This window comes from Paroedura picta, chromosome 5, assembly GCF_049243985.1.
Source record: "Paroedura picta isolate Pp20150507F chromosome 5, Ppicta_v3.0, whole genome shotgun sequence".
Classification (NCBI taxonomy): Eukaryota; Metazoa; Chordata; class Lepidosauria; order Squamata; family Gekkonidae; genus Paroedura; species Paroedura picta.
This window is the reverse complement of record NC_135373.1, coordinates 16,514,996-16,533,044: the sequence shown is the minus strand read 5'-3', so window position 1 is coordinate 16,533,044 and position 18,049 is coordinate 16,514,996. Positions and strand designations below refer to the sequence as shown.

Sequence of the window (18,049 nt, the reverse complement as noted above, 5' to 3'; positions counted from 1 at the left end):
AAAAAAGTGGTCTCTGCTCCCATGGGTGAGTCCATTCGAGGGGCGGGGGGAGAAAGCAGGGCTGGCCAGTGCCATTGCTAGAAGGTGGCTTTATTAAGTCCCCCCAAAGGGTTCAGGGCAGGCAGAGTAGCGTCACCTGCCCTGTTCAGGAACTCTGAGGGGCTTTTTGCACGCCTTCAAAATAGCACAATGGTTGCCAATTGAAAACGCTACTGATTTGCTATTTTGCACAACGTCGTCGACAATCTACCACACACCTGAAACCAATCTGCAAAAAGCGCTTCCTTGTAGAGCTTTCAGGGAAATCCCCAAAAGTGGATTCACCCTCCGGAAAGCGATACAGTCCTGCAACCAATCTGCAACACTAGCGAAAAAGACCTGTGCGTTAACATTGTTGCGGTTTCTACAAAGTCCCTCCCCTTGGCTCTCTTCTCTGATCTTCCGGCGAAGCGATCGCCATTTTTTTTTCTCCGAGCGAGCGGGGATAAACGCACCAGCGAGCCTCTTTCTGTTTAGAGGCTTCCCTGGCTTCCGTCCCTCCCCTTTAGTCACTAAGCACAAACCACAGAAAAGCACGTTTGCTGAATTATTTTCCCTTTATTTTTTACACATTCATTCAGCCGAAAATCGGGCCCATGAGAGGGGGGGGGATTTTTTTTTTCACTCGGAGGAAGCGTGGCAACGATCAAACGATCAAACGACAGCTCAAACACACCAGGCAGCTGGATGGGTCTCTCCGTTGCAATGAATCTACACAGATTCGTTGCTATGGGTCTGTTTTTTTAAAAAAAAACCTTTCTTAAAGGGAAAGGGGCTGTTTGGGAGCATGCTAACGGCTGCCCATTGGCTGCTTGACGGCCAGGGGCGGGACGAGCTTGGCAATAGCGCTTCCTTTCTAGCGATTTCTGCCGAGACCGGAAGCCTGTGGGAAACGCTACAAAACGCAACTGATTCCACTACAAAGGCAGGTATGCATAACGACGAATTCCACTACTTTAAATGGCGATTTTTCATTCAGTGACCAATTTGCAACAAAGATCCCGGTGCGTAAAGCCCCCGAGACAGCACTGTTGGTGGGCAGGCCAATGGATAGTGCCAGCCGCCCACTGGGGAAGTGAATGCGTGTGTGAATCTGCTCTCCCTGTCTATGAGTGTGAGTTCTGTTCTTGAGTGAGTGTATGGGATAATATAAGGCTCTCCTTCTTGGAAGGGGGCAACAGCCACAGATACAAAGTGTGATATGAAAACGGGGCCCAGAGAAACACCCCTCCCCTAAGAGGAGGGAAAGAGGTCTGCTGATAAAAGATGGCAAGTTCTTTTGAAATTAAATTGGTGTTGAAACTGATGCTTTATGGTAAACAAAATTAAGAAATGAACTGATCAGTTATTGTCACTGGGAACTGGCCAAGTTTTCAGTTGTAATGTGTTCTTTTGATATGACTGCTGTTTTGTTGAAGGCATCTGAAAGGACCATCATCAACGGCGGAGCATTGAAAGCTGATATATGGGAGGTACCTTGCCAAGTTCACTCGCTGTAGGGGCAAGACTGATGTGCTTGGGTGACACGGCTGATGTGAGGGTGAAGGCCTGCAGGATGGTGGTGAAGAAGAGGAACAGCTCCATGCGGGCTAGCCCTTCGCCCAGGCAAACGCGCTTCCCTGGGGGGAGAGAAGCCAATCAAGAAAAATCATGGGCATTTTCAGAATGAGCACAGCTGCAGAGGGAGGGAAGAGGAGGCTGGCCTCTGTAGGGCAAGAAGATGGGACATAAGGGCATGAGAGAAGCCATGTTGGATCAGGCCAGTGGCCCTTCCAGGCCAATTTTCTGTGTTGCACAGTGACCAAGCCCAGAGGCCATTGGGAGGTTCGTCCAGCAGGGCCAGAACTCCAGAAGCCCTCCCAATGTGGGCCCCCAAGGACCAAAAATATACCTTGTTGCTAATAGCCACTGCTGGGCCTTTGCTTTATATGTTTAAGGGGCTGCAAGATGACCAGAAGAAAAGGGGTGAGAATCCTTGCTCCCTGCCCCCTCCCTCCTGCCCCCCACCCCCTCACCTGCTGGCATGAGTGCTGGTGGGGGCGGGGCCAGCTCAGCACGACACAGTGCTGTGCGTTGCTGGGCTGGGGTTGCCCCCACCATGCCTCCGAGGCCTCTCCTGCCCTCTGGAGAGCAGGGGCAGCCTCGGGAGACTGACGGGAGTGGCTCCAGCACAGCAATGCACAGCACTGTTTCATGCTGGGCAGGGCCAACCTCTGCCAGTCTCCGGAGAATGGCCCTGCTCTCCAGAGGGCAGGAGTGGCCTTGGAAAACTGGCAGCGGCGGTGACGACATCATGGCACCGCTGCCATGATCCATCTACTGGTGCAGTCCTTGGGGGCGGGACTATGGACGCCATGTCCGTAGACCTCCGTTGGAGGGAGCACGCCAGTAGATGTTCCACATCAAAATCATATTTGCCTTTTTAGTATTTTTAGTTACTGCTTGATTCCAAAGACACAGTTAAAAAGAGGCCGATGGAGCATTTAGCAAATTCTTCCTTTCTTCCACCTGTGCCAGTTGAGTGTCGTGATTAAGAGTGGTGGCCTCTAATCTGGCAAGCTGGGTTTGATTCCCCACTTCTCCTCCTCCACATGCAGCCAGATGGGTGACCTTGTGCTCACCACAGCCCTGATAAAGCTGTTCTGACTCTGCAGTAATATCAGGGCTCTCTCAGCCTCACCTGCCTCACAGGGTGTCTGTTGTGGGGAGAGGAAAGGGAAGGTGATTGTAAGCTGCCTTGAGACTCCTTCAGGTAGAGAAAATCAGAATACAATAAACCAGATCTGCGTTTTATTCTCCTTCCTTGTTAGGTGTGGCCTCAGTTATGACAACGGCTGCAGCACTGGCCCATGTGGGAAGAAGAGATGAGAGCCCCTCCTGCTGGCCTGCCTTTGGGGAACAGAAGTCCCCTCCTCACCTGCTGAGAACGGCATGAATGCATCCACCTTCTGAAAGCGGCCTCTGGCATCCAGGAACCTCCCGGGGTCAAAGTCGTGGGGGTTGGAGTGCTGCTCTGGGTCATAGTGCACAGTGGTGAGCAGCGGGTAGACAGATGTTCCCTGGAGAAGGCAGAGCAGCTGTTGGCAGCAGGAGGGGGCAGAGGGAAGCACAAAAAGCAAGGCACAGTGGGTGCCTGCATTCACCACCAAAGGCTGGTTAAACTGTCACCTATGGATGGAGCATCTCTGTGAACTGAGCTTCTAGGGAGTTATTTGGGATTTTCAGTGAATAACTTGCTTTCAGGGGAAAGTTGTGCTCAAGTCATGGTTGATTTACAGCGACCCTGTAGGGTTATCAAGACAAAGGTGGTCTTAGCATTGTCATCTCCATTTAGCAATGCTGGACATCCTTCGTGGTCTTCCTTCCAAGTGCCAACCCAGGCCCTAGAATCATAGAGTGGAAGAGACCTCCAGGGTCATCTAGTCCAAACCCTGCACAATGCAGGAACTCACAACTACCTGCCCACCCACAGTGACCCCAATTTCATGCCCAAGTGATCCCTCCACCAAAAATCTCCAGAATCCAGACTGGCCTGGAGGGAATTCATCTACCATCCCACAGTAGTGATCAGCAATTCCCTGGGCATGCAAGGAGGGGCCACAGGGGTTAAACACTGGCATATCCCTTCCTGCCCACCCACTCCCCCACAATCTGCCTAAGGTCATAAAATCAGCATTTCATCTGCTGAACTTCTGAGATTTGACAACATTGGGCTAGCCCGGGCCATTCAGGTCAGGGCAAGAGATGTTCATAGGTGATTTACTATTGCCTGCCTCTGTGCAATGAGTCTGGACCTCCTTGGTGGTCTCCGACCGAAAAACTAACCAAGGCTGGCCCAACTTACCTCCCAAGATATGATGAGTTCAACCTAGTCTGGGCCATTCCGATCAGGGCGACTGGCTTCAGGTGCTCTAAACTCCTGTGAGGCTCCAGGTACCACTTACCTGATAAAGAACTGAGGACAGGGAATGAAGGATTTGCCCACCAGACCATCCACTAAGTCCAGAACTGAGGGGGAGATGATTCCAACATGAGTTCCCACCTTTCCCCAACTGAAATGTAGGGAGCCTTGCAGAGGTTAAGCAGCTGGATTGTGACCTCCCTGTTCTTGAGGGGGACCCTCACCTTAGGGATGATGTATCCCCTGAAGTGGGTGTCACAGGTGACTCTGTGAGGAAGGCTCATGGGGAGGATATCGCCGAACCTCTGGATTTCGTGCAAGACGGCCTCCGTGTAAGGCATTTTGCTCCTGTCTTCGCCAGCTGGTGGCCGATCTCGTCCAACCACTCGCTCAATTTCCTCGTGGATCTTTTCTGGGGGAACCGACAGTCGTGGTTTAAGGATTCATGGAGCCCATATCACCAGAGCCAATTTAAGGATCTGTGGGGCCGTAGCAGAGCACAATTGGTGTTGTTTCTTGTGCTGCAACAGCAGGGAACCCTTACTAGGGATAGCTGGAAGAGACAGCTTCTTTCTTTGTTGTTGTTCTTGCATCTCGCAAGCCGCATAAGTATGAAACCCCCCCTGACAATCACAGTGTGAAGGCCTCCTAACCATACAGCACCGTGGAACCCCTGGTACTGCGGGGCCCGTAGGACGTGTTACAGATGTCAGAGATTAGAAAGGGAAGGTTGGTGCACTCAAAATCAGGAGTGGGCACCTGATTTTAGCACCTGTCTCCTGGGACTCTTGGAGTCAGTACAAAACAGGGATGTGCACCTCAACTTTGCTTGGTTGCCTCAGCAATTACCAAAGCCTGAGGCGGGGCATAGGAGGCCAGCACCACGGAGAGCAGATGCCACCCCCCCTCCTCTCCATGCCATGGTGCTGGCCTCCTATGCCCCTGGCTTGGGCTTCAGTGATCGCCGAGCTGGCCAAGCCGAGCCGAGGTGCACATCCCTAGAACAAAACACCTTTTATATTTGGTTTTAGCTTCTGAAAAACTGAGAAACAATACTTTTTGAAACTCTTTGCCTTAGCCCCCCCAGCCCCCCACATTGGCATGTGAGCATACACATCCTATGCAAAGTTTCATGCTATTTCTCAAAAACAACCAGTTCTCATGGACGAGACACAAGGACCTTTCATACTGCAGGAGGATGACTAAGCCACAAGGGGGCACCCCCAGATAGCAGAATGCAGTGTTTGGAAGGACAGACTAGAATCATAGAATCATAGAGTTGGAAGGGACCACACAGGCCATCTAGTCCAACCCCCTGCTCAACGCAGGATCAGCCCAAAGCATCCTAAAGCATCCAAGAAAAGTGTGTATCCAACCTAAAAACACCAGGCCCCTTCAAAGAAGACTACCTTCTTTCCACACTAGAATCTCTGTCTGGGACAAGACAACATGGGCAGGCTGCAAGAGTTGGCTCCACCCCTGATTAAAATTGCGGGTTGCAATGTGCTGTCAGCCAAATCTATAAACCACGGGAACTCAGAAGCCCTTTGAAGGGGCCCGGTGTTTTTAGTGGGGCGCAAATATCCCAAGCCCCATCGCCTGAAGTGACCCCATTAATCCATTTCAGGGAAAGTTCATTCCCACCACTTGGCACCAGAGGTCTTTTGGCCAGGAGAACGTGGGACTGAATCGAGGCTGCTTGGCATGTTACTGAGTCAGAGGGGTCCCCCAAAGTGCTTTCCCTTACCTTGTATGTGCGGGTATTTCAGCAAGACGAGGAACCCGTATCTCAGGGTGGTGCTGACCGTCTCCGTCCCAGCAAAGAATAAATTGAACGTGGACATCACCAAATTCTCCAGGCAGAATTCCGTCTTTGGATTATTTTTTTCCTGTCAAGAGTTAAATAAGGAGGGAGGGTCTGTGGCTCAGTGAAAGAGCCTCTGCTTTGGGTGCAGGTCCCAGGTTAAATCCCCAGCTTCACCAGTTTAAAATGCTGGTACTGGTGAAGGAGGCGCAGAAGTAAGATGTGGGAGCCAGCCAATCAATCTATCAATCATTTACCATCTCCATTGTGGGGAAAGAGCAACAGGGAAAGTGGGCTCCAGTGAGGTCTATAGATATTCCGCAGGGCCTGCAAAAGGGAACTCTTCCACCAGGCATTTGGTTGAGGCCAACCGGAATCAGCAACACCTGCTGGGCCCCTGAACCTGCCTCTCAGGAATCCATATACCTGAACTGAACCATGGACCTGATTGTTATTGTGGTAATCTGTTATCTGTTTTAGTTCTTGTTGTTAACATTGTTGTACTGTATTATATTTTATCTGATGTAGAAACAAAATTCAATGTATTGTTTATGTTCCATGTGCCTGAGCCTCTGGGGCGGGCGGTATATGAATGTAATAAAAATGTCAGCAGGCATTTGAACTTCTGGGACAGGCCACATAATCCCTGGGGACCTCTCATGGAACCCCAGGGTTCCCCACAACCCTGGTTGGGAATCTGCTTTGGTGGCTACAGAAGGAAGATGCCTTCTCCCGGCTTGCTTTGTAGAGGGCCATCAGATGTGTAGTCTCCGCTGTGTGCGGCTCGCAGTTGCTCTGGCGGGGACTCGGAGGGATCAATCAGCAGGCGCTTTGCGCCTGCCGATTGGTCCCTCCCGTAGTCTGTCCAGAGGAAGGGGCCAATCGGCACCCTTCCTCATCACAGACACATCCCGCCTCCCAAGCCCTTATCCTTTTATTTAGTCCGTGGCGCCCGTGGAGCTGCGGGCTGTATTAAGATGCTCCCTTCAAAGTGGGCTCAGAGCAGTTTACAATAAATAATATAAATACAGATAAAACCAATACCTCTCTCCCCACCGACTAGATATCCTCCATTGGGCTGATAAGACTGGAGGATCTAAAACAAGGGGGGGGCATGTCCTTACCATGTCCTGACCTCCGGCACAGGCCTAGCAGAAGAGGGCTGTTTTGCAGGCCTTGTGGAACTTTTGACAGCACTACCGGGTTCAAATGTTGACTGGCAACTCTGCCAGGTTGTAGCAAGGGCCGAAGAAGCCCTGGTTCTGGTTGTGGCCATGTATTTGGGGCATGTTTGTTGTTTGCAGAATGCAATGCTTTCTGGGGACATATTGGGAGAGGAGGTTCCTCAGGTATAGAAGGCCCAGTCTGCATAGGGCCTTTAAGGTCAATACCAAAACCTTGAACCTGATCTGGAATTTTACCAGAAGCCAATGCAGCTGCTGGAGGGCAGGCTGAGTAGATCCCTCCATGGGGTCCCTGTGAGGTCCCATGCAGCTGCATTCTGCACCCACTGCAATCTCTGGGTCAGGTCCAAGTATAGACCTGCATAGAGCGAGTTGCAGTAATCTAGCCTGGAGGTGACCGTTGCATAGAACACTGTGGTTAAATCTCCCAGGGCCAAAAAGGGCAATAGCAGCTTTGCCTGGTACAGATGGTAAAATGTCTGGCACGCTACGTTCTTGACCTATTCCCTCATCGATAAGGGGGAGGCAAAGGTCGCCCCCAAACTCTGAAGCTGATAATTGCAGTTCATCAAAGCAGGGGAGATGAGCGTCCTCCACTGGCTCCTTCTTCCCCAGCCACAGGACCTCCATCTTCAAAGAGGTTGGGCTTCAGGTGGCTCTGTTGGAGCCATCCTGCCACGGCCTCCAGACGGTAGCTGGCAGGATCCAATGGACCAAGTGATTTTTCTTTCAGTAGAGGCCAGACCACTGCCTCCTTTAGCCTCGCCAGGGACAGGTTTACAGTCTCTTGGGGAGGTCTACCGATCCTCTTGTTGCCCGTTTTCACAAGCCACAAGGGGTCTAGAGCAGGGGTAGTCAACCTGTGGTCCTCCAGATGTCCATGGGCTACAATTCCCATGAGCCCCTGCCAGCGTTTGCTGGCAGGGGCTCATGGGAATTGTAGTCCATGGACATCTGGAGGACCACAGGTTGGCTACCCTTGGTCTAGAGGACACGTGGTCGGCCTCATTGAAGCTTGCGCTCTGCCCTCTTCAGTCTGGGTGAGGCACCTGAAACTGTAGAAATCAAACCCCGGAGTTGTCTCAACATTTTGGGAAAGGTTGTAGTGGAACATGAAGATCTTATCCGCAAAAAAAAAATTGTGTCCATTTTGAATGACTCTCTTTTAGGGCTGTAAGCAATCAAATTCTTTGAAGCAGTTGAGCTGGGGAATGAGCTAGCGATTCTCCATGGCAGGACATTTTGGGAGGTTATTCGTTCATAGGGTCCCCATAAGTTGGAAGCAAATTGACGGCACATATCACACAAAGAGCTATCATTCTTTGACAAAATGGAGGGGGAATAGATACCTTGATGGCAGCACCAGAGGGACAAACACTAACCATGGGGCTCCAAGCACCGGGGGCGGGGGGGAGAGGAGGAGGGGAGTACATTATTTGATTTGCTATCCTCCTCCATTCATTTGCTGGTTAATGACTTACCTGCTCCATCTTCACCAAAAAGCAGTCGATGTAATTTTGGGGCATGCTGGGATCCAGCGAGGCCTTCTGGATCTCGATTCTTTCCAGAATGAAGTTGATAATTTCTTGGGAGCATTTGCTGCCCCTGTGGTGAATCCCTGGAATTTTCTCCATGAGCTCCGGGAACATGTTGTACAGCTGTGGGTGGGGAAAGATGGCAATGGGCCATCAGGGCTTCTTTGCGGAGTGGTCCCAGAAGGTTCCAATTCCCAAGAGAGGCCGGGACTGAAAGGCCTTCTGCACAAGCTCCCTGGAACAATTGTCTCCACTATTCCTTCCTGCAATCTCAGCTCAGCTCAAAACAGTTCCCGGAGTGACAGAGCTCCGCCAACCCACCTTTTCCTCCAGTCACTCCTATTTATGGATCCTGAGTTGGGCCCCCAGATCCAGCCAGTCTGTAGACAGACTGCAGGAGCTGCTAAGAACAGCAGAGTCAGCTGGTGGTTTGGGGTCAAACCCAGCCTTCCAGATCTCAGTTCTTTCTTTCCTACCCTTATGCATCATTCTGAGTGGCTTTGCTTGGGAGGGGGACCACTAATAAAAGCTCACAAACAACAGGGGACAGAAGTCCCTCTTCTTCCTCTCTCCCACCTCCACATCACCCTGAGCTACTGATTTGGCGGCCAGCATCACAGATGAAGGAGGGGGAGAGAGCTCTGGCCAGTTATGGGTACAGGAATAAGGAATCAGCTAAGCATTTCTGTGTTGGAGTGAGCAACTCCTATGACTGCGCACTGGGGGGGGGGGCGCATAGGTGTTGACTCCTCTATAGGTGTTGACTCCTTGAATGGGATGCCACTTGAATGTCAGTGCTTGCTTAAGTAGTTTGCTGTTAAGTTTAGGCTTCAGCTGTAGGCCAGGCTGAACAGCTCTGTTTTGCAAACCCTGCAGAATGACCTTAGGTTCTTCAGGGCTCTGATCTTGCAAGGTTGAGTGTTCCACCAGGCTGGGGCTGAAAAGTCCCCGGCCCTGGTTGAGGCCAGTTGTAATCATTGTCCTCTCTTTCCATGGCCTTCCATGGAGACACCTGTCTGCAAGTCTCTCCTGCACAGACAGTGCCCTTATACTCACGGTGCTGGACAAGCTGGCCATTTGTGAGAAGGATCAGGCTTCTCTCTCTCCTGTTGGCTGCAACTTGAATGTAATGGGGTCTGCTTGAATAAATGGAAGGTTTTGCCTTTTGGGGCATTATCCTTCCTGAGAGACTGATTTACTGCACTAAGGATCATGCCTCTGTGACTGCAGAGTGCCTGCTGCATTCACCAAACACTGATGATTCTGGCACAAATTAGTAGCAGGGAAAAGCAGGGTTTGGTTATGGGGGGCTGCCCCACCAGCCTCACCTGAGCCATGGGCGAGCTAGCCACACGGAACCGTTCTGTTATCAGCCTGTTCAATATGAGGAATTTCTCATCATCATATTCAAAGCGATCCCCAAACACTACAGAGCAGATGATGTTGGATACGGCGCGGCTAATGATGAAGATTGGGTCAAAGGGCCTCTCTGGTAGGGGGAGAAAGAAGCCATGTCCGCAGGAGGAAAGGCATGTCCGCTGCTACCATTATACCCCACCCTCAGTGCCATGGCTTTCCCCAAAGATTCTTGGGATTTGTTCTTTTGTCTCAGTGCTGCTGAGCATTCTCTGCTAGCTCCTTTCCCCAAACCACATTCCCTGTGCACAAAGAATGCTTCTGTCTGTGGAGTAGGTGTGTTCTAACAGTGCAATCCTGGGATCACTTTCCTATAAGCAAGCCCTGCTGCCCCACTAAATGCAGCTGCTTAGGATTGCCTTCTAAACCTTCCCCAGAGAGTGGGGGTGGGGAGAGAGGACATGGAGTTCCGCTTACCTTCAGTTTTATGGAGCTCCTCCACTAGGTATTGGGCTTCTGCCTGGATCTGCTCCTCGATAGATCGTTTCCCCATCCCAAAATTCCTCAGTGTGTGGAGAGAGAAGCGGCGGAGTTGTTTCCACCGGTCCCCATTGGCAAATACAACCCCTGGTAGGAAGAATCCACAACAACTTCAATCGTGGGGCCTCAAGTGGGAGCAGAGGGCCCCCAAAAACATCTCGGTTGTGAATCATTGTAAACTCAACATGATCAACTCATGAGATCCCAGAAGACTGCGAGGAAAACCTAGAATGTGTCCAGCAGGGGGGGACCTCTAGTATTTTTTCTGACCTTTCATAAAATTCACATAGTTAAACAGTATCCTTTAAATTCTTGCATTTAAATGTACAGAGAAATATGCTCCACCTCAATGTTTCATTTACTGTAATATTCTCTGCAGAATGATGGTTGGAAGAAGGGAGAGGGGTGCAGTCTGAACAAGACCTTGGGGTACAGGTGGACTGTGAGCTGAATATGAGCAGTCAGTGTGATGCAGCAACAAAAAAGGCTAATGTTGTTTTGGGATGTATCATCAGAGGCATAATCTCTGAATCAGACGATGCCAGAGTCGCACTGCAAACCTCACTGGTCAGGCTGAACTTGAAGTTTTATGTGCAGTTCTGGAGGCCTCATTTGAAAAAAGAATCTGGGCAGAAGGGAGCAAATGCAGAGGAGGACGATTAGGATGAACCAGGGCCGGGAGACCAAGAAGCCTTACCAGGAAAGGCTGAGGTATATGAGGATGATGTCCCACCTGGTGAAGAGGAGGCCGAGGGGGCACATGCTTGCTCTCTTGAAGTACATGAGTAGACAGTACAGACCTTGATGGACCAAGAGTCGGGTCCCATAAAAGGCAGCTTCATACACGTTTTCTTTTTTTTCTTTTTTTCTTTTTTTTTTTTGGGGGGGGGGTGTTTGGAGTCCTAATAGATTTTGTATGGATTTGAGTCTCATTCATCAGACACCTGAAATGCATCTTCTGCACAAAACATTTCCAAGCTATGGTTTAGTAGAATGAAGAGATCTGAAGTTAACGTTTTTCTAGTGCATGACATTTAAGGAAATCTTCCTAACAGGGAATCAGCCAGGCACTGAAGGCAGAAAGACCTTGAAGCAATCAAGCACCTTCCTTCTGAGGATTTCACTGTAACCTCCCCTTCTGCCCCCCCTCCCCGAATATCTGGGTGGGTGGGGCCCAGAGCCACAGAGCTCCCTCACCATGCTCCTTGAAATCCTTGGAGAAGGCGGGCAGCTGTGCACGCCCACTGAACTCCTCTGCCCGCTCCACCAGGGCCTCCTTCACCACTTGGTAGCTGCACAGGACCACGACACGCTGCGGTCCCAGATACACGGTGAACACCGGGCCATATTCCTCGCTCATCTGCCCAGAGAAAAGCATCAGTCCATAACAGGGATGCCCATGTTCAGGAATCCCCCACAAGTCCAGTTTCTCTCTAGACTACAGAGATCCGGTCCGCTGGAGGAAATGGCTGCTTGGGAGGGTGGGCTCTTTGACACTGCTTGGTCATTCTTGTGATGTTAGACCTGTCAGCCATGTTTGACATGGTCAACTACAAGCTCTTGGCCCACTGCCTCTCTGCAATGGGGATACATGGGACAGCCCTCCAGTAGCTGCTCTCCTTCCTGCAGAACCGGACATGGAGCATTGCAGTGGGGAGGCTGGCCCTAGGGAGGATCGCCTGGCCTCGACTAGGGCCAGGGCCTTTTTGGTTCTGGCCTTGACCTGGTGGAATGAACTCCTAGAAGAGCTGAGGGCCCTGCAGGAGCCTTTACTGTTCCGCATGGCCTGCAAGATGGAGCTCTTCCGCCAGGTCTTTGGTTGAGATCAGGGGGCGGGGGATCAGAGGGGCCCCTCCAAGCCAAGCTAGCATAGTCATCTATGTACCTGGATTGTGGCACCCCCTTAATTCTCCCCTAAAGCACAATGGGGGAGGGGGGCTTGGATTTGGGGGGGGTCGGGGTTGGGACTTTGCCACTGGATTGTTTAGTACTGAGGGGGCTGAGTAGAATTTTAACTTTTAACCTTATATTTGTGGGAGTTTATATGAACGCATAACATCATCTTATGAAACTCACTGTGAGATGACTGCTGATAGCGGCAGGCAATACATCCAGTAATAATAATAACAACAACAGCAACAACAACAGCAACAACTGTGCCCCACTGTGCCTCCCCAGGCTCCAACTCCAAACTCTCTGGGAATTTCCTGGTCTGGGTCTGGAAACTTGGGTTGGGCGCTTTGGTGCCTGAAGCGGCCGGTCGACCCCAGCATGGCAAGTGCCGTGCTGCGGGGGGGGGGGGGGGAGGGGGAGGCACAGGCATCAGCCGCACCGGGAGAGACTGGCTGCTTCGGGCGCCAAAGCGCCTAACCCTACTAGCAACCCTAGCCCCTAGGTGTCCTGAAGTTTCTACCTGTCTCAAAGGGCGAGACGCAGGGGTAGTCAAACTGCGGCCCTCCAGATGTCCATGGACTACAATCCCCATGAGCCCCTGCCCCTGCTGGCAAGGGCTCATGGGGATTGTATTCCATGGACACCTGGAGGGCCGCAGTTTGACTACCCCTGGGCAAGAGGCACAGCCACCCTGGACTCCCGTAATAAAAATTGAGTCCAGTGGCACTTGTGACAACCACAAAGATTTATTGAAGGTATGCATGCGCAAGAAAGCTCACACATAGAATAAATTTTTGTGGGTCTCAAATTTTGTTGTGGTACTTCAAGCTATCCACTTGAAGCTGGACTTCCTTGGTGGTCCCCCATTCAAATATTAACGGGGCTGACCAAATTTGGAATACATTTTAAAATTCCGGTTATAATTGCCAATGTACTTAGCACGCTGTGTATATTTATGGGAGGGAAGAGGTGAGATCAAAAATGGATGCTTAACAGCTTTCTGCTTTTTCAAGAGCCCCTCAAAATCAAAAAGTGGAAAAGTTCGAAACATTCATGTATGGATTTCAAATTTCCATCCCAAATTCATTCTTTCTTTCTTTCTTTCTTTCTTTCTTTCTTTCTTTCTTTCTTTCTTTCTTTCTTTCTTTCTTTCTTTCTACCCACCCACCCACTCACCCACCCACTAAGTCTTTATACTACAGACATCAGTTCCTCTTGAGAAAATGGCAGCTTGTACCCCACTGATGTCCTTCCTTAAACTCCCTTGACTCTACCTTCTTGAAAAAAATCTCCAGGCGTTTCCCAGACTGGAGTTGGCAACCTACCCTGGGCCCAGGAGCTTGCAGGCTCAGCGTTTGGCCTGGCAAAGGAAGGGGACAGACTCACCTTCATTAGGGACTTGATCACATTCTTGCGGCCCACTTGGAGGAAGTTCCCCAGGAGGGGGAGCGGGGTGGGCCCAGGGGGGAGGGGGAGGCCTTTGCTCCCAGCACCCTTCCTCCTCAAGATGAGAAGGGCACAGCAGACGATGAGGAGCAGCAACAAGACGAGCAGCGTCTCCATGGGGAGTGCCGGATGCTTCAGCGAGACTCTCGCGTGGGGCCAGAGAGGGAGGCTTTATAACGTCTGTGAGGTCTTACTTGTGGCATTCCTCACTACAGAGGGCAAGTTATCTGGTAACTTACAACTGGGCTGGGCTCCCAAACAATTCTCATGCTCTGCCGCTTTCTGGGGAAAAGGTGATCTGGATCCGGGCTGACAAAGTGTGGCCGCTTACAGGCCGTCCCTTTAGCTGTTAATGCGAATGTGAAGACTGGCGATCCTGCCAAGGAAAAAGAAGGCCCTGTGAAGAGACCAGACTGTGCCAAGGGGGTTAGGGAAGGAAGGGATCGTATGTCCATTCAAGGGGAGTAGGATTCCCAGTGGTCTGTCAACATGCGGACCTGTGATGAGATGGTCTCACGGTCAGGGATGAAGGTGAAAATCCAGCCATTTTGGAAGCAGAATCAAAACATGAGAGATGTTGAGGGAAGACATTTCAAATTATCATAAATGTGCCTTGTTAGGTACGGTCCCTAAATTCCTGGAAGCCAAATAGAGGAATTCATTCATTCATTCATTCATTCATTCATTCATTAATTCATTCATTCATTCATTCATTCATTCATTCATTCATTCACTTACTAGAGGCCAAGCCCATTGCATGCAGTAATATAACGGACGCTAGATTGGGGGGGGTGAGAACTCTGTGGATGGTTTCTGTCACCCCCCCCCCCCCAGGACCTGGAAAGGCTGCAGGCTGCAGGCCCCCAGGAAGGGAACTCATCAGCAGGGGCAGCTCTCATGCAGCAGAGATCTGAGGGAAGTTGAAAGAGAAGGGAATGGTCAGGGGTGGGGGACGGAAGGTGATTGGCTGGCCACTGGATAGACAGGCAAGCTGGTTGGAGGAGGAGGCACTCAGGGGCGGGACAGCTGCCCTGAGTGGGTGTTAAGTGCTGAGTGGCACTTAAGCCATGAGACCAGCTTCACCTCCAAGCCCTTACCAGAAATATATTATGTGGAACAGATTGTTTGATTTATAGACCAGTGGTCCCCAACCTTTTTTCGGCTGGGGACCGGCAGGGCAACTGCCCCACCGCGCAGCGCGGCCCTGATTCCCTCTCCCCCCCCTCCCGCAGTAAGAAGCTTCCCAGGCCGCAAGCTTGCGGCCTGGGAAGTTTTTTACTGCGGGGGGGGGGGGGGCGGGGAGAGGGAACCGCGGCCCGGTGCCATGGCCTTCATGGCCCGGCACCGGGCTGCGGACCGCAGGTTGGGGACCACTGTTATCGACTACCCCTCTCTACATGCAGGCTGGCGGCAGTTTACACTAGGAACTGAATTGGGGCTGCTAGAGCAATTTGGCCACAGAATCATTTTCTCAAGATGAACTCATCCCTGTTGCCCAGAGGTCAGTTACTTACTTACTTACTTACTTACTTACTTACTTACTTACTTACTTACTTACTTACTTACTTACTTACTTACTTACATATGTATGTACACCTTTATTGGCATTGCATGAGAGAGAAGATACATTCAATACAATTACAGGGCAATATGATCTGAGGAGGGCAGGATTCCTATGTTTAATGGAGAACCAGAGGTAGAATCATAGAATCATAGAATCTTAGAATCATAGAATCATAGAGTTGGAAGGGGCCATACAGGCCATCTAGTCCAACCCCCTGCTCAACGCAGGATTAGCCCTAAGCATCCTAAAGCATCCAAGAAAAGTGTGTATCCAACCTTTGCTTGAAGACTGCCAGTGAGGGGGAGCTCACCACCTCCTTAGGCAACCTATTCCACTGCTGAACTACTCTGACTGTGAAATTTTTTTCCCCTGAAATCTAGCCTACAACGTTGTACTTGTAGTTTAAACCAGTGGTCCCCAACCTTTTAATCACCGGGGACCGGTCAACGCTTGATAATTGTACTGAGGCCCGGGAGGGGGGGGATAGTCTTTTGCCGAGGGACGCCGCCACTGCCTGAGCCCCTGCTCCACTTGCTTTCTTGTTGGCGCCCCTGACTTCCCACTGCCCACTGGGGGGGGCGCTGCCAGCAGCAGCTGTGCAGTGCCACGCTGAGAGCACCAAAGGCGAGCTGGGGACAGAGTGGCAGGGCAGCCCCCCAGGCAGCAGCCAGGGAGGACAAGGAGCTGCGGCCTGCTACCAACTGATCTACGGACCGGTGCTGGTCCCTGGACTGGGGGTTGGAGACCACTGGTTTAAACCCATTGCTGCGTGTCCTTTCCTCTGCAGCCAACGGGAACAGCATCCTGCCCTCCTCCAAGTAACAACCTTTCAAATACTTAAAGAGGGCTATCATGTCCCCTCTCAACCTCCTTTTCTCCAGGCTGAACATTCCCAAGTCCCTCAACCTATCTTCATAGGGCTTGGTCCCTTGGCCCCAGATCATCCTCGTCGCTCTCCTCTGTACCCTTTCAATTTTATCTACGTCCTTCTTGAAGTGAGGCCTCCAGAACTGCACACAGTACTCCAGGTGGGGTCTGACCAGAGCCGTATACAATGGGACTATGGCATCTTGTGATTTTGATGTGATGCCCCTGTTGATACAGCCCCAAATGGCATTTGCCTTTTTTACCGCTGTATCACACTGCCTGCTCATGTTTAGCTTACAATCCACAAGTACCCCAAGGTCTCATTCAAACACAATGTTACCTAGAAGCGTATCCCCCATCCAGTAGGCATGCTTTTCATTTTTCTGACCCAGATGCAGAACTTTACACTTATCTTTATTAAATTGCATCTTATTCCCATTTGCCCATTTTTCCACTGTGTTCAGATCTCGTTGAACTCTGTCTCTATCTTCCGGAGTATTTGCCAGTCCTCCCAATTTGGTGTCATCTGCAAACTTGATGAGTAGTCCCTCCACCCCCTCATCTACATCATTAATAAATATGTTAAAAAGTACCGGGCCGAGCACCGAGCCCTGAGGTACCCCGCTACTCACCTCCCTCCAGTCTGATGAAACATCAGTTATCTTCCCAGAAGATCTCCTGTCACTACCAGGAGGCTGGCAACCAGGGTGGGAGTGGGTTGAATCCAGGACTCGTGAGCCTCTTTTGTAATGCCAGGGGCGTGGCAGCATGCCAAGGCTGGGATCAGGTGCCAGTCTCCACAGGGCAAGGGGAACCTGGCAGAGGAAGTCGATGTGCCAACTTTTAAGCAGGCAGAGCTGCAGGAAACCTTTCACACCTGCTCCCTGTCTCAACCCCTGAGAAGCAAAGCCAAACAGCCTGCAGGGAGAGTTGTGATTTTATGGCTTAATTAAAAGCACACTGCTCAGGAGCAAGCCACACCACCCGTGCATGTGCAATGGGGTCTGGAATTTTGGTGAGGAAGGCAGGTGATAGAGAAAGTAAATAAAGTGAAATAAAATAAACAAAATCTTACTAGGGGTAATTTGATTTCAAGGAGCAGCCCAAGAGAAGGCTCCCCGAACTAAAAGGGGGGTGCTTCTTTTCCTGGTGGAAACCACACAGACACACACACAGACACACAGATGCATACACCTGTGCAACTGGTTTAGCTTTTGCCAAGCAGCAGGCAGGCATGTGTATGACTCTTTGCTCGAGCTAAAGTGTGTGTGTGTGTGTGTGTGTGTGTGTGTGTGTGTGTGTGTGTGTGTGTGTGTGTGTGTGTGTGTGAGGGGGGTCAGAAGAGGGGGGTCAGAAGAATCAACCCGCCTTCCCCAATGCTGATCCTTTCACAGCTGAAAAATTCTGCTCTAGAGATCTCTTGCGAGGGAACAAGTAAGCGCAAGTCTTCCTGCTAGGGATGCTAGCCTTGAGACTGCAGAGATCAGCTCCCCCAGAGAGAAAATGGCTGCTTTGAAGGGTGGGCTCCATAGCATTACTTTCCCAGCACCATCCCCAAAGTCCCCCAGTATTTCCCAACCCAGAGCTGGCAACCCAGTTCTTTGACCCTTTACCACCTCAGTCTTGCCACCATGCGCAATATAGTTGTTCATTATGCTTGGGCATTTGCTCTGGCTCATATTAGCACTAACCCTACTGAAGAATTGCAAGGAGGGTTTTGTAACATCCCATATTCAGAATCTCTTTGTTCGTGTGGCCTGGGTAAAACTGATATGTTATCTCAGATAATTTTATATCAGGTGTGGCAGAACAGACATAGCATGTCTAAGATGGTGGAGGTTTAAGTGGTACAAAGAACCACCAGCAGCATCCAAAGTTATCAACTATTTATTAAAATAGGGTAGGAATCTGCTGGTTGTC

General features: G+C 50.8%; 1 protein-coding gene across 2 annotated transcripts; it reads right to left on the bottom strand.

The window, feature by feature from the left end:
• Positions 1–577: 577 nt before the first annotated feature.
• Positions 578–13,868, bottom strand: LOC143837152 (cytochrome P450 2G1-like). Of its 2 annotated transcripts, none has more exons than XM_077336677.1 (9): positions 13,639–13,868; positions 11,557–11,719; positions 10,297–10,446; positions 9,792–9,952; positions 8,410–8,586; positions 5,688–5,829; positions 4,165–4,352; positions 2,957–3,116; positions 578–1,658 (listed from the first exon to the last, which is right to left on the bottom strand). In XM_077336677.1, the coding sequence occupies exons 1-9, from the start codon at positions 13,813–13,815 to the stop codon at positions 1,477–1,479; spliced, it is 1,500 nt and encodes a 499-aa protein (XP_077192792.1). In that variant the 5' UTR covers positions 13,816–13,868; the 3' UTR covers positions 578–1,476. The 2 variants fall into 2 exon arrangements, with proteins under 2 accessions (XP_077192792.1, XP_077192793.1); XM_077336678.1 differs by having other exon boundaries at positions 2,957–3,098; positions 13,639–13,867.
• Positions 13,869–18,049: the final 4,181 nt, after the last annotated feature.

Bases quoted from the DNA above. Each gene is read 5' to 3' on its own strand.
- LOC143837152 (XM_077336677.1), bottom strand. From the start codon at position 13,815: ATGGAGACGCTGCTCGTCTTGTTGCTGCTCCTCATCGTCTGCTGTGCC. The intron at 9,953-10,296 runs GTAAGCGGAACT...TCCCCCTACCAG, and splicing joins GGAGCTCCATAAAACTGAAG to AGAGGCCCTTTGACCCAATC. The intron at 3,117-4,164 runs GTGAGGGTCCCC...TGCTGCCAACAG, and splicing joins GGGGATACATCATCCCTAAG to CTGCTCTGCCTTCTCCAGGG.